At 50.1% G+C, this 17,207-nt stretch overlaps 1 protein-coding gene and 1 long non-coding RNA gene across 3 annotated transcripts in view; one reads left to right on the top strand and one right to left on the bottom strand.

Moving 5' to 3' along the window:
* Positions 1-5,631: 5,631 nt before the first annotated feature.
* LOC147649830 (uncharacterized) lies at positions 5,632-7,462 on the top strand. Its single transcript, XR_015277959.1, has 2 exons — positions 5,632-5,762; positions 6,884-7,462. It is a non-coding gene; the product is annotated as an uncharacterized LOC147649830 (long non-coding RNA).
* The window catches only part of KCNJ16 (potassium inwardly rectifying channel subfamily J member 16), a 32,654-nt gene continuing 22,628 nt past the window's right edge, over positions 7,182-17,207 (bottom strand). For both annotated transcript variants that reach the window (XM_086857118.1, XM_086857119.1), the window contains one exon: positions 7,182-12,649. In XM_086857118.1, coding sequence (XP_086713244.1) covers positions 11,314-12,594 — 1,281 coding nt within the window. In that variant the 5' untranslated portion in view covers positions 12,595-12,649 and the 3' untranslated portion in view covers positions 7,182-11,313. The remainder of the gene's footprint in view (positions 12,650-17,207) is intronic.

The following is a 17,207-nucleotide window of genomic DNA, read 5'->3' as shown; positions in this document are numbered from 1 at the left end:
TCCCAGAATTTGGGTTGAAAGGGACCTTAAACTCATCCCATTCCACCCCTGCCATGGCAGGGACGCCTCCCACTGTCCCAGGCTGCTCCCAGCCCTGTCCAACCCAGCCTTGGACATTCCAGGGATCCAGGGGCAGCCACAGTTGCTCTGGGAATTCCATCCCAGCCTCCCTCTACCCTCGCAGGGAAGGATTTTTTCCCAATGTCCCATCTATCCCCTCCCTCTGGCCGTTTGACACCATTCCCCTTGTCCTGTTGCTCCATCCCTTGTCCAAAATCTCTCTCCATCTTTCCTGTCAGCCCCTTCAGGCACTGCAAGGCCACACCGAGGTCACCACGAAGCTTTTCTTCTCCAGGCTGAACAATCCCAACCCTCTCAGCTTTTCCAACCCAAATTCTTCTCTTTTAGCAGAAAAGGCAAAGAGAATTGGGATTGTTCAGCCAAGCCAAGTCACCTGCTCGCTCCAAAGCCCTTGTGGAGCTCAGACAACTTTCAAACTTCCCCAAGAGGCTCAGAGAGAGGGGCTGGGCTGTGTTTTGGTGTTTTTCTGGTTGCACCAGGCAGGGATGAAGACCTGAGAGTGCCACCATGGGCAGAGCCGTGGAAAGCTTCCAGTGGGAAAGGGAGTGGCAAGCAAGAACAAGAGCTCAGCTGCAACAGAAGGAGCTGGAACGTTTCTGTCTTTTCTGAGCAAAATTATTGCAAATCCTCTGCCTTTTCTGCATCTCTCCTCCTGGCCTGTTTCATTCACACCTCAGGCACCGAGGAACTGGGGCCCAGGGGAGGTTTGGTGGTTCTGAGAGGGAGCTGGTGTGGGATATGTGGGCACAGGAGGGGAACCAGCAGTGCCCCAAGGAAAAGCCTGCATGGTTGCACTGTGCCTGCTGCATTTCTGCTGCTGAGCATTTATTACCACTCTAATTTATTACCTCTCAGAGGATCCACTCCAGTGAAAACTGCATTTATAAACCTGAAAGCATCTGATTTCTGCTAGCAACACATAAATGACTGTTCTCCTCTCTTTCTCACACTTTTTATTCCAGTAGATTAGCTGAGATCAAATGTCCTCAGTGTTTTCTATCACTTTGTACCAGAGCCTCAGAATTTGCCTGGAGTCTGTGGCCACAACATAAATGACAATATCAGAGTTTATTTTCTCTCCTGGAAAGCAAATAAACTGTGCTAAAAACAGAGAGTTAGATCACTGGCCATTGTGGAAGGAAAACCACAGCAGAAAACAAGCTGGAGTTTCCTGAGGAGCCAGCACTGGGGTTTTTACATCCAGTGGGAACTTCCATCCCCATGGCAGTGCAGGAAACTCCCTGAGAGGGGACTGGGCAGGTTTGGGTGTGTTTGTGCTGGATTCTGCCCATCAACAACGATTGGATTTCTCTACCAGGTGCATCCCTGGAGATGCTGGAGCTGCTGGGGAGCAATCCCAGCTTTTTGGGAGCCTCAAGCCCTTCCAGAGCTTTCACAGCATCTTCTCCTCACTTTGCCTGCCCTTCCCTGCCCAGGAAGCCAAGGAGATCCTGGCCAGGACACCCAGAGCTGGTCCCTGGCACACGTGGAGCTCAGCCCTTCCCAGAACTCCTGCAGGGAAAGAGGAGCACAAATTAAATCAGCTGCCACCTCTCAAAATGTCCCTCCAAACTACAACTGAACCCATGAGTTCAACCAAACCGAGCTCAAGAAGTGTTACTTAAACTTCCTGAGATTGTTCTGGGCTGATTACTTGGACCAGCCCTCCAAGGCCCACCCGTTAAAACACCTCTGCCACTTGAAAAATCTGTCGTCAGAGGGGAAATTATCCTCAGCAAGTAAGCGCCACAGCTTCCTTTCCCCTGCTATCACCATCTTGTGCTGCTTATTTGCTTTTCTGATGCCGTTTTGTGCCTCCAGGCCCAGCTCTGCCCTTCACTTACTCACAGGGGAAGGATTCCCCACCCAGCCCTGGGCATCCTGAGCTGGAATTTGGGCCAGACTGAATGTCCTGTGCTCTGCCCCAGCCCAAGCCGGGTGCCAGAGGGGCAGGAGGGTGGCAGGAGGAGGCTCAGCGTGAGCCATGAGTTTCTCTGTGATCTCCCTAATTCTTCAGAAGCTGGCTTTGATCCCCTGGTATCGTTTGAGCTGGTGCCCAAACCCTATTAAACAACCTTGTGACAGGGACTGGAGGGGGAAAGGTTGTGCTTTTTCCCGTCAGATGTTGAGCAATCAGCGTGGAAAGCTGCTCAGTGCCAGGGCTGGTGACAGGGAGACCCTGTGACACCGTGGGGCTGTGGTGGCATGGCAGCTCCCAGGGTTCCTGTGGTTCCACGGGGCTGGGATTGCTCCCTACAGGTGGGATGGGAGCTGCAGGAGCATCCTGGGTCCCTTTCCTGGGTCCCTTTCCTGGGTCCCTTCCCTGGATCCTTTCCATGAGTCCTTCCCTGGCTCCCTTCCCTGATGCCTTCTCTGGTTCTCTTCCTTGTTCCCTTCCCTAGATCCCTTCCCTGGATCCCTCCCCTGGATCCCTTCCCTGGATCCCTTCTGTGAGTCCTTCCCTGGATCCCTCCCCTGGATCCCTTTCCTGGGTCCCTTCCCTGGATCCCTTCCCTAGATCCCTTCTGTAAGTTCTTCCCTGGATCCCTCCCCTGGATCCCTTCCCTGGATCCCTTTCCTGGGTCCCTTCCCTGGATCCCTTCCCTAGATCTCTCCCCTGCCCTCTGGGCACCCAAAATTTTGTGCAGGTGTCCAGAATCCCCCCCACCCAGGTCTGTGGCTCCAGAGAAGCCAAGGCTGATCCAAGAAGTTCCCATCCCTCCTCAGAGCACAAACCTGTACTCAGAGCTGCGCTTTGATGGATATTTCATTTTAATCCCAGCACATTTTGGGGCCAAATGCCTCCTGAGGTGACCTGTGAGAGGAGAGAGGACACCCAGCACCCAGGCTGGGACTGTCTTGATTTGACAAAGAGCAGGGATCACGTGCAGGGACAATCAGAGGCACAGGGGCTGACAAAGAGGGGAAGAGAATGAGCAGGGGCTCGTCACATCACCTGTGACAGTACTGGAAGGTGCTTGTGCTCTCTGCCACCAAAGGTGACACAAAAAAACCTGTGCAGAACAGACTGGAGCAGGGAACAACGGGCTGCCTTTGTTCCCCTCGCCTGGTGGGGTGACTGCAGAGCTCAGGTCAAGTGCCAGCAGTGCCAATCAATCTCTTTTTGTTAAAAAAATAACAAAACGAGAACCGACATCCCAACCCACAAATCCACCCTCCAGCTTTCCAGAAGTCAGAGTTCCCCCAGCAGCTCAGCTTTCCTTCACCCCCACCTGTGCTGCTGATCCCAGGGGGGGCAGGAGGGGTGCACAGGGCAGGATTTTACACTGGAGGCTGCACCGAGCTCCTTGCTTTGTGTTACTCACACTCCTCAAACCCTGGCAAATCGCTTCACCTCTGACCGTACTCCACCGTAATTTTTTCAAGCTGAAGAAGTGTCTGTTCTGAATCTTCATCTGAAATGGCAATTGACTTTGAATCTTTTTGGAAGGCCCAGAAAGGAGTGAAAGGCTTCCAAGCATCTTTGTGCTGTTTGGTGCCTGGAAGTGGCTCCTCTCACAGCGGAGCAAAGAGAAGAAGCAGATCTGGGGGAGTAATTTAATCTGCATCAGGTAATTTACTGCGAGGCAACACCTCAGCCCTCGATGCTTTTGGCTCCCAAACATCCTTGACCTCGCTCTTCCCTGCCCTTCAGATAACCCTGGGAAGGAGAAGGCTCCTCAAGGAGCAAATCCATGAGCCAAAGCCACAACTTCCTCTGCTCCAACAGGGCCCAGGAGGCTGGGGCAGGCTGTGGATCCTCCCTTCATGTTCCAGGGCTTTCCTCAGCTCAGGTAAATTAACACTGTAGTAGTAATTACCCCAGGCCAAACACAGAGCTGGGGAAAGTGCAGATATTTCAGCCAGAGGGGTGAAACTGGAGCTGGAATTGGCAGGAACCATCCCCTTTTATCGATGTGAGGAAAGGGATGGGAGATGTTTCAGCCCCAGTCCACATGTGCAGACGTATCCACATGTGACACTTCCCTGCTGGAGCTGCTCGCTCCAAATCCTGAGGATTGCTCTCAGCAGAGCTTTTCCAAACCATTCTCCCACATTTTTGGTCCGTAGCAAAGGGATTCTGTGGCTTCAGGGCTCCTGTACTAGCAGTGTTGGCTGGAGGGTGTTGGGAAACACCTCGTGGCTGGTGCTGTGTGGGATTGTAAAGAACCACAGTGTTCTGACAGCTCCACCTGGGACTGCTCCAAAAAGAAGGATAAAATGGGAGGAAAGACAAAAAGCACCTTCTAACAGAGCGATTGCCTGTGGAAAAAAGGGACCACTGGAGAGAAGTTTAATCAGTGCAGTGAGTAATTGCAGGAACTGCCATAAAACACTTCCCAAATTTCTTTTCCCACTTCACATCCTAGCACAGGCCACTCTGGGAAGCCTCCTGTGGAGTTGGTGGGGTGACATGTACTTCCCATGAGTAAGGACAGGGAAGGTTTCCCCTTGGAGACACCCCCTGGGCTCTTTCTGATTTCCCCACGGAGATCTGAAAGCGCTGATGCATAATTCCAATTTTTTCCCACCCCACTCTGAGCTTGGCTACCCCAACGAGGCATTTACCATCCAAAATCCCTGCTGGAGACACCCAACACAGGCATCCCACGGAGCCCCAGCGCAGAGCAGGGGCTGGGGACGCTCTGGGGCTCCCTGCTGCTGCTCCACACCGCGGTCACACAGAGGCCACCAGCTCCTTTTGGCACCTGGGCCGAGCAGGGATCGTGACAGACCAAAAATAATCCCTCCCCTGTCAGGCAAGGCTGGGAGACACGCCGTGATCAAAGATGGGGAAGCACGAGGAGCGAGTGCAGTGCCCGGTAGTCGCAGCAGAGCAGCTGCCTGACACTTGTGGAGCTTCCTAGAGCCCGCAAGAGGATGTGAAGGAGGAGGATGATACGGAGGGCTCAGCAGATGTTTCATTGGAGCTACTCCCGTGCGTGAGAGAACGCACGAAGCCGCTCGACGGAAAATGTGCATCCAGAAGTGGACATGGCACTGGAGATGAGATAATTATTAAGGCATTTCTATTCTGGAGCTTTTCTGTGCGGAGTTTTACACGGTAAGAAATGTTAGCGTTGCCTTTCTACACGCACACACGTTCCCTGGCCCAAACAAACGGGTGGCTCTCGGTCACTGATATGTCCCCAGGTCTGTCCCTTTGGCCACAAATAGCTCATTGCCCTATTGGAAAGGTTCCTGTGGAGGGCAGCCAGGTTTGCCCGGCTATATTTACCTAAGCTGGCAAACCGGGCCAGCTCCTCCCTGCTCTGCCGCTGTATATAAAGGGCAACGGTACAAAATCAACCGGCTCAATTTTATAATAAAATGGGTTCTGCGCTGACCGACGGTGCTGAATGGGAGAGCTGTGCCCAGATTTCCTGGGATGGAAATACTGGGAGTGCTGGGAATTCACCGGCAGCAGCTCGGCTGGTTATAACCCCGCTTCTTTGGGGGTGATGGGTGGGGGTCCAGTCCCGGGGGTGCAGAAAGGAGGCGAGGGCAGGCGGGGGAGCCGAGCGGGGCCGAGCGGGGCTGAGCCGCTGTCGCCGCTGTCGCCGCTGTCGCCGCTGTCGCCGCTGTCGCCGCTGTCGCCGCTGTCGCCGCTGTCGCCGCTGTCGCCGCGGATGCTCCGGGGACCGCTCGGCGCCCGCCGCAGCTCCGGGCGCTGCCGCCAGGTGGCGGCCGAGGGACCGGGATCGGGATCGGGATCGGGATCGGGATCGGGATCGGGATCGGGATCGGGATCGGGATCGGGATCGGGATCGGGATCGGGATCGGGACAGGGATCGGGACCGGGATGGGGATCGGGATCGGGATCGGGACAGGGATCGGGACAGGGATCGGGATCGGGATCGGGATCGGGATCGGGATCGGGACAGGGATCGGGATCGGGATCGGGATCGGGATCGGGATCAGGATCGGGATCGGGACAGGGATCGGGATCGGGATCGGGATCGGGATCGGGACCGGGATGGGGATCGGGATCGGGATCGGGATCGGGACAGGGATCGGGATCGGGATCGGGATCGGGATCGGGACCGGGATCGGGATCGGGATCGGGATCGGGATCGGGACAGGGATCGGGACCGGGATCGGGATAAGGACTGGTATTGGGATGGGGATTGGGATGGGGATGGCGATAGGAATAGGATTGATAAGGATCGGGATCAGGACCGAAATCAGGATGGGGATCAGGATCAGGATCGGGATCAGGATTGAGGTGGGGATCAAGATCAGGATCAGGACACGGATGGGGATTGGGATCAGATTGATAGGAATCAGGACTGGGATCAGGATCAGGATTGGTGTCGGGATCGGGATGGGGATTGGGATTGGTCCAGACTCTAAAGGGGGATGGCCACCAATGGGGAGAGTGGTTTGTTGGGTGGGGAGACAGTGCTAGGAAAAGGGGCAATGGTTTGAAGCTGAAAGAGGGGAGATTTGGATGAGGTGCTTGGGAGAAACTCCCCCATGAGCTGCGGCTGCCCCTGGATCCCTGGCAGTGTCCAAGGCCAGGCTGGAGCAGCCTGCTGTGTGGGAGGTGTCCCTGCCATGGCAGGGGTGCCACTGGATGAGCTTTGAGCTCCCTTCCATCCCAAACCATTCCACGGGCCCCTGACACACCTGGGTGGGAAATCCCTGTGTGTTTTTGACAGTCCAAGGTGACTTTGTGTTGCCTGTCCTGAAGAAAACATTGGGAGGTGTCGATATCAGGGCTCCAAACCCTCCTGGCTTCCCAGGGAGCCCCAGCCAGAACGGCCCATCCTCACTCTGCCTTTGTGTCCATCCCCAGCAGCTCCTCAGCCACCAGACCTCACAAAAACCTCTGAGTCCTGGAGGCAGCTCCTGCACTGTGATTTTTAAGCCCCATCCATGAAAACACCGACCCACAATTTTCAGCCCAGATGAAAACTTTCAGCTTCTTGTTTCAGCCTGCTCATGTCTCACACCTCCCCTGTCTGCCTGCAAGTGACTCTGTTGTCAGATGCTTCTTCCTTTTCCCTGCTTTGGGCCTCTCCTGCCCACCACAGACACCAACTCCTCCTGTTTGCAGGTTCCCAGCTCCAACCACCCAAGATTTAAGAGACAAAAAAAAAGCTTAGAAGCATTTTTTATTTTTTTTTTTTCACCTACACAACATTTCCGATGCCCTGAAAGGTACCTGCTGTTTCCTGAAGTGAGCTCAGACCTCCTGCACGGCCCGTGAGAAACAAGGGATAAACAAGGGGATAATATCCTGTCCCACATCTGAAACCCAACTTCACAAAAAGTATGCACTAAATGACACATGATAACGGGGGAGGAGATGCCAGCTGCCCTAATGAATGGTGGTGAGCAAAGCTGGAAAAATAAATGATATAATAATCTCTTATTATACCCCCTTTGACATAAATTAATCTTGACCCGGAACAACGGTGCTGCTTTCCAAGGGAAAATAAGCAGGGTGAAATTTTCACCATGAGTCAGGAGGCCAGCGCAGGGTGGTTTGTGTTTGCTCTTTGTTGTGTAGAATTTTGCTTCAGCTGGTAAATTTTGTGGAAAGGTCGGGGACGGGGTGAGCAACTTTCACACAGAAATTCCAATTCCTGCCTCTCAGCAGTGGCTGGGAAGGAGCTGCTGTTCCTCAGCTCCAGGAATTGGCTTTGGGAAGCCCCAAGGAGACCTGCAAGGCTCTGGAAGAGCAGGAGGGCCCTGTTGTTTCACCAAGGAACCGCCCAAAATATCCCCAGGTCCTTCCCTTTGGGCTGGTGGGAATTCTGCTCCAATTAATTGGGAATGACTGGAGGCTCAGGTTGGTTTCCTGCTGGGGGATGCACGTGTTGTTACTTTTGGGAGTCTTGGTTGATTTTTTATTGCTCAGGCCTACAATGGCAATGAAAAATAAACCCTGGGAAGTTCTCACTGAGGAAGAGCAGATGGGGGAGGAAGAGTCTCCCTCTCATTTATCCTATTTATCCTATTTATCCTGTTTATCCTATTTATCCTATTTTTCCACTGTCCAGTGTCCTGCAGGAGCCTTTCCTAGGTCCTTTCCTAGGGAGGAAGGATTAAGAACTGGCTCTAGGCAGTTTAGGCCTGCCTAAATATAAACCTGGAGAGGAGAAGATTCCAGGGAGAGCTGGAGAGGGACTGGGGACAAGGGATGGAGGGACAGGACACAGGGAATGGCTCCCTGTGCCAGAGGGCAGGGACAGATGAGAAATTAGCAAAAAATTCCCTGTGAAGGTGGTGAAATCCTGGCACAGCTTGCCCAGAGAAACTGGATATGGAAGCTTAAAACCTGTAGCTGAAGAGTAGAAAAGCCCAATGTGCTCTCACAAGGTGTGTGGCAGAGGAATGTTCTTTATTTTGATGTTTTTATTCATTTAAAAAATAAAAATAAAAATAACTGCATGCTTTGCTATTCATCATTATTATACATCGTGTTTGTACTGGGATAAATGAAATTAAAGCAGCAAAGAGAAAAAAGCCAGGCTGGTTGAGAGCAGTGGTTCTCCAGCACGGGCTGGGATCAGAGGTTGGAGATAAAAGTAGAAGAAAATATAAAGCAGCTTTTTATGAATTAACATGCCCAGGGGAGAAGTTTCTTCCTGGCCCTCCTCAGCTGAGCCAGGCACACCTTACCAGCCATACTCACGTATTTGCATTTATTATTTGCATCTCTCTGTGCCAAAAGCCACAGGACAAATCCCCAAATCAGACTCCCGGTGCTTTCACTTCCAGCAAAGCCTTTCCAGAGGAAGAATTTCTGTCCGGAGGCTCCCAGGGAGGAGAGCTTGGGGAAGGGAAGGCAGCTGAGCTCCCCAGCTCCTCAGGGGAGCTGCTGTGGCAGCCAGCACCTGGAATTGGCACCTGGGGAAGGAATGTGGGGGTTTTGGTCACTTATCTCAGCCATATCTCACCTCTGGGTGCCGTCACACTGGGATGAAGTGAACACGGAGGGTGAGAGCAGCAGCTGTGTCCATGTGGGACATTCCATGTGTGGAAACCACGGCATCCCAGAGCAGAAGGCTTGGGAAGCTCCAGGGTGGCCTTTCTTTCATTGTTTCCTCCTCCACCAGTCTCCCCAGAGCCACCATAGAGGTTAACCCTCATCTCTGTCACCCTCACCCTCGTTATGCATTTCCTAATTATTTTTCCCCCAGTGTAATCCCATTTTTTCCTGTCCCATCCTCTCCCAGCCCCAGATTTCCCTCTCTCCCAATGCAATTTCTGTGTTTGAGAGCTCTTTGCCTCCCAACCCTTTTTAGGGCCCTTTTTAGGCCATTTCCCTCCTTCCTCACCGACAGCTTTTCCACATCTCCCCATTCCCTTCCAATTTCTCCACATCTTTCCCAAAAAGTTGTGCCCAGCATTAAATAAATGCATCCCAGCCAGGATCTGAGGGGAGTGGAAGGGTTAATTCCCATGTCTGGAAGGTGATATTCTATTTTATTCAATCCCAATGGTGTTTTTTCCAACACCACAGAAGTGCTGAGACTCTTCCACATTTTCCTACATTCCTTTCCATTTTTTTCTAGACTATTTCCCCCATGTCTGCCAGTGTTTAAATCCAGGATACAACAAGATGGTTTTTACTGCACTTATAAGTGGTTGCTGCTGATGAATCAGCATATAAAATGGGCTAATTAATGAGTTTTGGAATAACTAACACCCCCCAGGCTTCAGCTTTACCTAAAGGGATCATGTTTATCCAGAGACAAGTGCTAGCAAAAGAGAAATACATTAAAATAATCCAGCAATCCTACTACTACATGGAGTAAATTGCAGGGGGGGTGAAAAAAAAAGAAAAAAAGAAAAAAAAGCCTCTTAGCAGGCTATTTTTTTCTTCATTAAACGTGATGAGCTCATAAAAGCCCAATTAATTAGTCAGAATGATGTGAATGACTCGTCAGACCTAATTTTAGCAGCCTAAAGTTAGCCAGCATTTCCACAGCAGTCGTTTCATCTCCGTCAGCAATAAATGGAGAGGGATGAACATTTCCAGGATAAACTCATCCTGAAAAACCAGAGGAAGGTGGAGTGAACTCTCCTGTGGAGACTGAAGAGTTCCAGGAACCACAGAGAGCAGGCAAACACTGAATTTCGTTGCTGCTAAGGTCAGGTGAGCTCAACCCCAGCAACTCCGATATGATTATTTTACGTTTGCAGGGTAATTAAACACAACGCAAATGAACTGCAATCATCAGGGGCAAGAGCATGATGAGGCATTGCTCACTGGATAATTACAGAGACGTGCAGAGCACGGAACTTCCACGTCACAGACACCTTCAGAGCATCAATGTTTTCCTTTTTTTTCCCCCCAGTTTGAGTCGGAGTTGTTGGATTTCTTGTGAAGGATCATTTTAACACAGCCATCTGAGACAAGCACTTTTCATTCTGACAAAATCACCCTGTTTGCTCTCCAGATTGATCTTTGTCTTTGCAAGGAAGTGCAACACGCTGAAAAGAAAAGCGAAATGAAATGAAAGAGGATTTGATATCAAATACTGCACAGATCACTCCACACATGATCTCCTCCTCAAGGCTCAATCTGATTCTGCTGATTTAAAACCAGAGGTCTTGTTTTGATTTTTTTTTTATTTTTTGACCTCCTGCATCCCTCCAGCTGCTGAGGGAGCAGCACCTCAGGGAATGGTTCATGATTAGGGATGAAAGCTCTCCAGGATCCCACTCTGGGTCCCACAGGATCAGGCAGGATGTGAGCAGGTGTCCAAAGCCACCCAGGAGCACTGGGGTCAGTCATTCCTTTGTCTTACAAAGAACAGCCCCACGGATTCCCCAGAGGAGCTCTGGGATGAGGCTGGATCTGAGGAATCACTTGTTGGGATAATGGAGCTCCAGAACCTCCTGGAGGGGCTGGAATGGGCGTTCCAAACCAACGAGGCAGCTTGGAAACCCCTCCCCAGAGGGCACAGGGCATGGTTAGTGTGCCCTGCCGAGGTTGTTCTGCGTCTCTGGGCACGGCCAGCCCTGGTCCCTGCAGGGGAAGGAAGTTCACCAGGGTTTGCTCCAGTGCAGGGGCTCTCTGGACATCCCAAGTGGAAGCTGCTCCCTCGTTCCCGCAGCGCAGAGCTGTCCCCGCAGCCCAGCAGGGTGTGACGGTGTGTGACAGCGTGGCCACGAGGTCTGGGACATAAATACTGCTGCACACGAGCCCGCTGTCTGTGTTCGAGGAGCCACGAGGGGAGGAATTGTTGGGAGGGGCTTTAACAGCAGGAAAAGTCAGATTTGGGACTCTATGGAGAGCCTGCTCAAGGTCACAGCAGCTTTCCTGTAGGAAACCTCTCCAGGAGGCTGGCTGGAAGCTGTCACTGGCTCTTCAGGATCCTCACAACTGGTGACGAGGGCAACAGCGCTGAAGGACTTTTGGTTGGACTTGATTTCCAGGGCTGGCTTCTCCGCTTGCTTCTCCCGCGTCTTCTCGGCGCGGTTCCACTCCTGCTCCTTGCGCTCCAGCTGCATGGCGCTGCAGTGAGGGGCGTACACCTCCGTGGTCTCCTCGAACTGCAGGCAGTCCACCTTGTAGTACTTCTTCTTGACGTGCAGGACATCGTTGAACCTGTGGCCCCACAGGATCTCTCTGGGCACGTAGGAGCTCCGCGACTGGTGGGAAGTCCCCGTGGAGTCACCCGTGTAGACGAAGGTCACCAAGATCTCAAAGTTGTCCTTGGCCAGGGCTTTGCGGTCCAGGCCGTACAAGGGGCTGTCGCTGTCGATCTCGTGGACAACGGTGACTGGTGTGACCAGTATGATCTGGTCGTTGAGCAGCTTCAGGTCCCGGTACTCCATGGTCATCCTCCCTTCCTTGTCCTCCCTGTAGCGCAGCAGCTGCGCGCGCACCGAGCCCTCCACCATGTGGTTGGGCCGGAAGTCCCCGATGCGCCACATCAGGCAGAATTTGCCATCCCTCAGCCCAACCACGGCGTAGTAGCTGAAACGGATGGTCTGGGCCCTCTTGCGGGCCGTGGCCATCTTGGCCAAGGCCGCCCCGATGATGAAGGTGTCGATGATGCAGCTCAGCACCGACTGCAGGATCACCATGAGGATGGCGAGCGAGCACTCCTCGGTCACGCAGCGGTAGCCGTACCCGATGGTGGTCTGCGTTTCCAGGGAGAACAGGAAGGCTCCCGTGAAGCTGTGCACGTTTGCCACGCAGGGGGTGACCTCCTCGTCGCTGAACAGGTCCCCGTGCTGGACGGCAATCAGCCAGAACACCAGGCCGAAGAACAGCCACGAGAGCACGTAGGACAGCGAGAAAATCACAAACATGTGGCGCCACTTGATGTCCACCAGCGTGGTGAAGATGTCCACCACGTAGCTCTCCCACTCCCCAAAGATGTGCTTGAAGTAGACGTTGCAGCTGCCATCCTTGTGGAGAAACCTCTTCTGCAGCCTTTTCACCTCCTTTTCCGGGCTTTCCCGACAGGCGCCGCGGTAACTGACCTTGTTTCCCTGGATATTTACCGGCCTGTAGCAGCCACTTTGGTCATTCATCTTCCTCATCTCTGCCTCAGCTTACAGAAGGTGCCAGGGGTTGTTTTCTTTGTTCATTGGAAATCTAAGAAATAAAGGAGAAAGTCCGTTTTTATTTGAATTTCCAGATCTGATCCCATTTGCTCCGTGACCATCATGGTTAATTTTTGGAAGGGGACAGGCTGTGACATCCATGACCAGGCCTGGAAATATGAGACAGCTACAAATTCAACCAGTTAGAAATGTCCTTGTCAGCCCTAAAATTTGATGAAAAAATAAATCAAAACCTTTTTTTGGAGTGGAGACCCTATTGTGAGTAACTCCTTTAATGATCCCATGAAGCAAGATTAAAAGCAGGATGAGCTCCCCTGAGCAGTCACAAATGGCAGAAAACACTTAAATTTGGCCAAATATTGGAGGTAATTAATTGCTTTTTGCAATTTTCTGCATTTTTTTCCATTAGAAAGAATAAAAGAAAATGGGGATATCCCTTATTTAGAGTTAAAACTTCAGTCACATGGGCAGGGAAATTCAGTGCTGGTGTGTTTTAACCAAAAAATGTATCAAACACAAGAACAAAACATTATTTATCTTCTAGCATTGCCCAGAAAAACCTGCTCTTGTGAAGTGGACTGAGCTGGTGCTGCAGAGATATGTTTGTTCAATTTGGAGAAAATTATTTACATTTCAAATGAAAAAAAGAAACCACTCTGAGGTCCTGGAAAGCCTCTGAAATCCTTCCTTAAAGCAAACAAAAAAATATCCGGCTGCCAAAAATATTTAAATCTTGATTAATGAGTTTGAAACAAACACGGAGGGTGTTAATAGAAGTTGTGGGTGACACAAATTCAGGAAGTGATGTGGATTAGGAGATTCCTCTGTCAGAACAGAGAAGAACTGAGCAGTCCTGGGCCATATTTAGTGACCAAGAACAAGAATTATGTTAGAAATTGAGACCTTATCACCTGGAATCCAATAAAAAACATGTAATTTAGAAAAGGCAAATCCTTTTCCTGCAGGTCTCCAGCTCAATCCACAACATCCCAACCACTAACACACAAACCAGTCAGAAGTGATGGGGACACAGCAGAAAAATTCCAATTTTTTGCTAATTTCATGCTTCTAACTGATATTCCTGAAGGGGAAAAAACCAAAAAACAACAGCTAATATTTTTGTGGGAAACCTGTCACTATTCTTCCAGAAACTGCAAGTTTTTGATGGAAAAATGACAAGCTCTTTTCCCATTTTTAAGCTGGTTTCAGAGTTCGGATGTAGGTTTTCAATGGAGCCAAGAAATCCATGGAAAATGAATTAAAGAAAATCGAATTTCAGAAAAAAAAACAGCTTTCCTGAGGGAATTCTTTTCCTCAGGTCTTCACTCCTTTTGCCTGAGCAGAAATGACTGCACACACTTCCAGGCAGAGCAGAGTCAGGCCCATGGGGTGTAAAATATATAGGATGGACTGGATTAACAGCCCAAGAACTCTCTCCTCATCCAAGGAACCATGACAAGCATGCAGAGACATTCATCCAAAAACACTTAAAAGCCAAACATAGTTTCCATTTCTTTTTTTTTTTTTCTCTTTTTTTTTTCCTTTTTTTTTTTTTTTTTCCAGTCCAGAAATGAATGTGACATATGGTGTCGTAGCCTCAGAATGTGGCCTTCATTAAAAAACACAACATTAATGTTTCCAAAAATACTTCTTGGAATAGGGTCTTTGGAAACATTCATATGACTTGCTTTACTCAGAGTTTTAAACAAACAGTGCAGCCTGCTCTATTGAAGATGCTTGACCCAACATTTTCAAAGTCGTGTTTGACAACAAACAAAAACTGGAAACTGTTGAGGGTTGGGGTTTTTTTTGGTGTTTTCGTTAAGCACCTCATAATGTGAGGTGTGAAAATGGAGTAATCAGGAGCCAATATGATCTTAAATAAAAACATTTGTAGGGCTTTGTGTTGAGGGGCAGCTCTCTGACAGGAGCCAGGGAATGCTGGAGCTGTGTCAGGGGATGGGGATGGATTTTAGGGAGAGGTTCTTCCCCCAGAGGTGCTGGCACTGCCCAGGCTCCCCAGGGAATGGTGACATTCCCGAGGCTGCTGGAGCTCCAGGAGGGTTTGGACAGCACTCCAGGGATGCCCAGGGTGGGATTTTGGGGTGTCAGGGCCAGAAGATGGACTCGATGATCCTTCATCCCTCCCAACTCAATACTCAAAGCATCAAAAAATGTTGCTCCCTATTTTGGGTGCGTTCAAACATAATCCAAACCTGCACTTTTCAAGGCCTCCCTTTCAAGTCTCTCAAGTGCAATAATAATCATAATAATTAATAATCATGCATCTTGATTAATAACTCTCTGACATTGATGTTGCTCAGCACATTCAGGTGCAAAGACCCACCCTTGAGAGTTCCTGGATGGTGTAAATCAGGATTAGGATCTGTCCCTCATTCCTGGGACACCATGGAACAGACATGTGATTTCCCTGTTCCAGACAAGAGTTTGGGAACCCAGATGTTCCTCCCTCCCTCTGCTGAGGCACTCTGACTTCTGCAGAATGCTCAAAGAATCCCATTATTACCAAATTATTACCAAAGACCACAGAGTTCCAAACCAGTGACCTTCAACCCTAGAGACATTTCCAAAATCTGATTTTCCAAACTGGAAATATTTGACACATCCCTAAGAAAGCCCCACGATCCCATGAGAGGTCCTGTTACCTGCTAAAGATTAACAAAGGGGGTGGGGGAGGATTTAAAAACATTCTCTACTCACTAAAGCTCAGGGATCTGTTGTTGCAAATGACTCTCAGATGTTGCCAGGAAGCGTTTTCACCTTCCTCTAACACTGATATATAAACCCTCCCCCTTTTCTGTCTTGCTTTTACTTTCTGTGGGCTTTTTCCTGGATTTCTGGGCATGTTTGTGCACATCATGAGCCTCCCCTTGCATTGCAGCACAGCTGAAGTTTGCAGTATTTCTGCTCTCTGTTCTTATAAATGCATTTCCCCCTTCAAATGAAAGTTTGTCAGAGATAAAAATAAATCAGCAAAGCCAGGCAGGGTGGTAGGAAGGCAGAAACAGAAATTTCGAAAGGTTTCTTTAGGGTAAATGGCAGAGAGATGTTCTAAAGAATATCTGAGTTCAGAAACCAGAATAATTCTTAATTATCTAAGCCAGGATTTTGCTGTGTTGGATCTTGAAATGCTCAGGGTAGATACAGAACTGCTCCAGAGATCTGTGTTCAGGGGTCTCTACACTGAGCCCCCAAACTGATATACTTTAAAAATTCCACCCCAATCAGACGTGGGAGAAAATTCCTGAATTCCAAAGGTCACAAAGGAGTGCAGTGGCAGAGCCAGGAACAAACCCAGCACCTGTTTTTACCTGGTGAGGAGTTGCCACAAAGCAAAGAGCAGCAGGAGCAGATTTTTCTTATCATATTTATATTTTCATGTAGCTCCTCTCGAGCAGAGCAGCTGTGCCAGAAGAACTCGAGCTCCTGTCAGCTGGCTCAGAACAGTCAGTGCAAAGCCTCCAGCATCCCTGGATGTAATTGTCAATTTAATCCCGATATTTGCAGTTTAGGGCTCAGTGTTTTGTGAGGATAATCCCTCTTGCACCGTAACCTAATACCTAACAAATTGCTGCTACACCCCTTTTATGACTGCCTTTGCCCATTGTGTAAACAATAGGGGTGAATTTTTGTTCGGTGACAACTTCACTCAACAGCCTGTTTGTAAAACATTAAGCAAAACAATGTGAAGATCTGGGCTCCAGGATAATTCTGTTCCGAGATCAGATCAAAAAGAAAACAACCCCAAAGTTCCAGACTGAATTGGGTGCTCGCTCTCACCCCCACACACAGAAGTGATGTTTCTCTCTCTCCAGCCTTGCTTTAGCAATCACCTCAGTTTCCTGCTTCATTTTGGAAATGATCTGAAAGGTTTCCAGTTTTAGTCATTGTTGTGTAACCCTGGAAGGGTTTCAGCTCAGAGACCAGAAATGTGACAAGTCAGAACCTTCGGAGCTGCTTTGGGATTGGCTCCAACACTTGTTCCTTTAAAAAAAATCCACCACCCACAAAACCTAAATAAATCTATTGTAGGACAGCATTAAGGCTTTTCCTTCCTTCCTTCTTTCCTTCCTTCCTCTCACTCTTTTTGTTGCAGAGGGACTTCTCCTGCTACTCACAGCCAATCTTTCTGCTTCTGATCTGTCCTTCCACCATCCCAGCCTGCTCCAAGTCCTTGGACACTTCCAGGAATCCAGGGGCAGCCAGGAATTCCTTCCCCATATCCCATCCAACCCTGCCCTCTGCCAGCTCAAGATTTAATGTTTGTCAGCTCAGATCCCCACAGGTCAGCTCTGCAAGGGGAAAGGGAATCCCAGATCCCCTGAGTGGATCTGCTGGGGGAGCAGGGCTGTGGGGAGGGGTCCCCATTTCAGAGCATGGCCAGGAGCACTCCGGTTGTGCTGCCTTCACATCCCCACGGAAGCTTTCACCCTACACACACAGTGACAGCTTTGATGCCACCAGAGTGAAGCTTTTAAAAGGCTCAAATTTCCCTGGAAAGCAAAGGTTTTGTTCTTCCCATCCCTTCAGCTGAGCCAAGCGAGTGCTGGAGGTCACCGAGGGCTCGA

This window comes from Cyanistes caeruleus, chromosome 19 (genome assembly GCF_971803275.1).
Source record: "Cyanistes caeruleus chromosome 19, bCyaCae1.hap1.1, whole genome shotgun sequence".
NCBI classification, from domain to species: domain Eukaryota; kingdom Metazoa; phylum Chordata; class Aves; order Passeriformes; family Paridae; genus Cyanistes; species Cyanistes caeruleus.
This window is presented reverse-complemented; position numbering and strand designations above follow the sequence as displayed.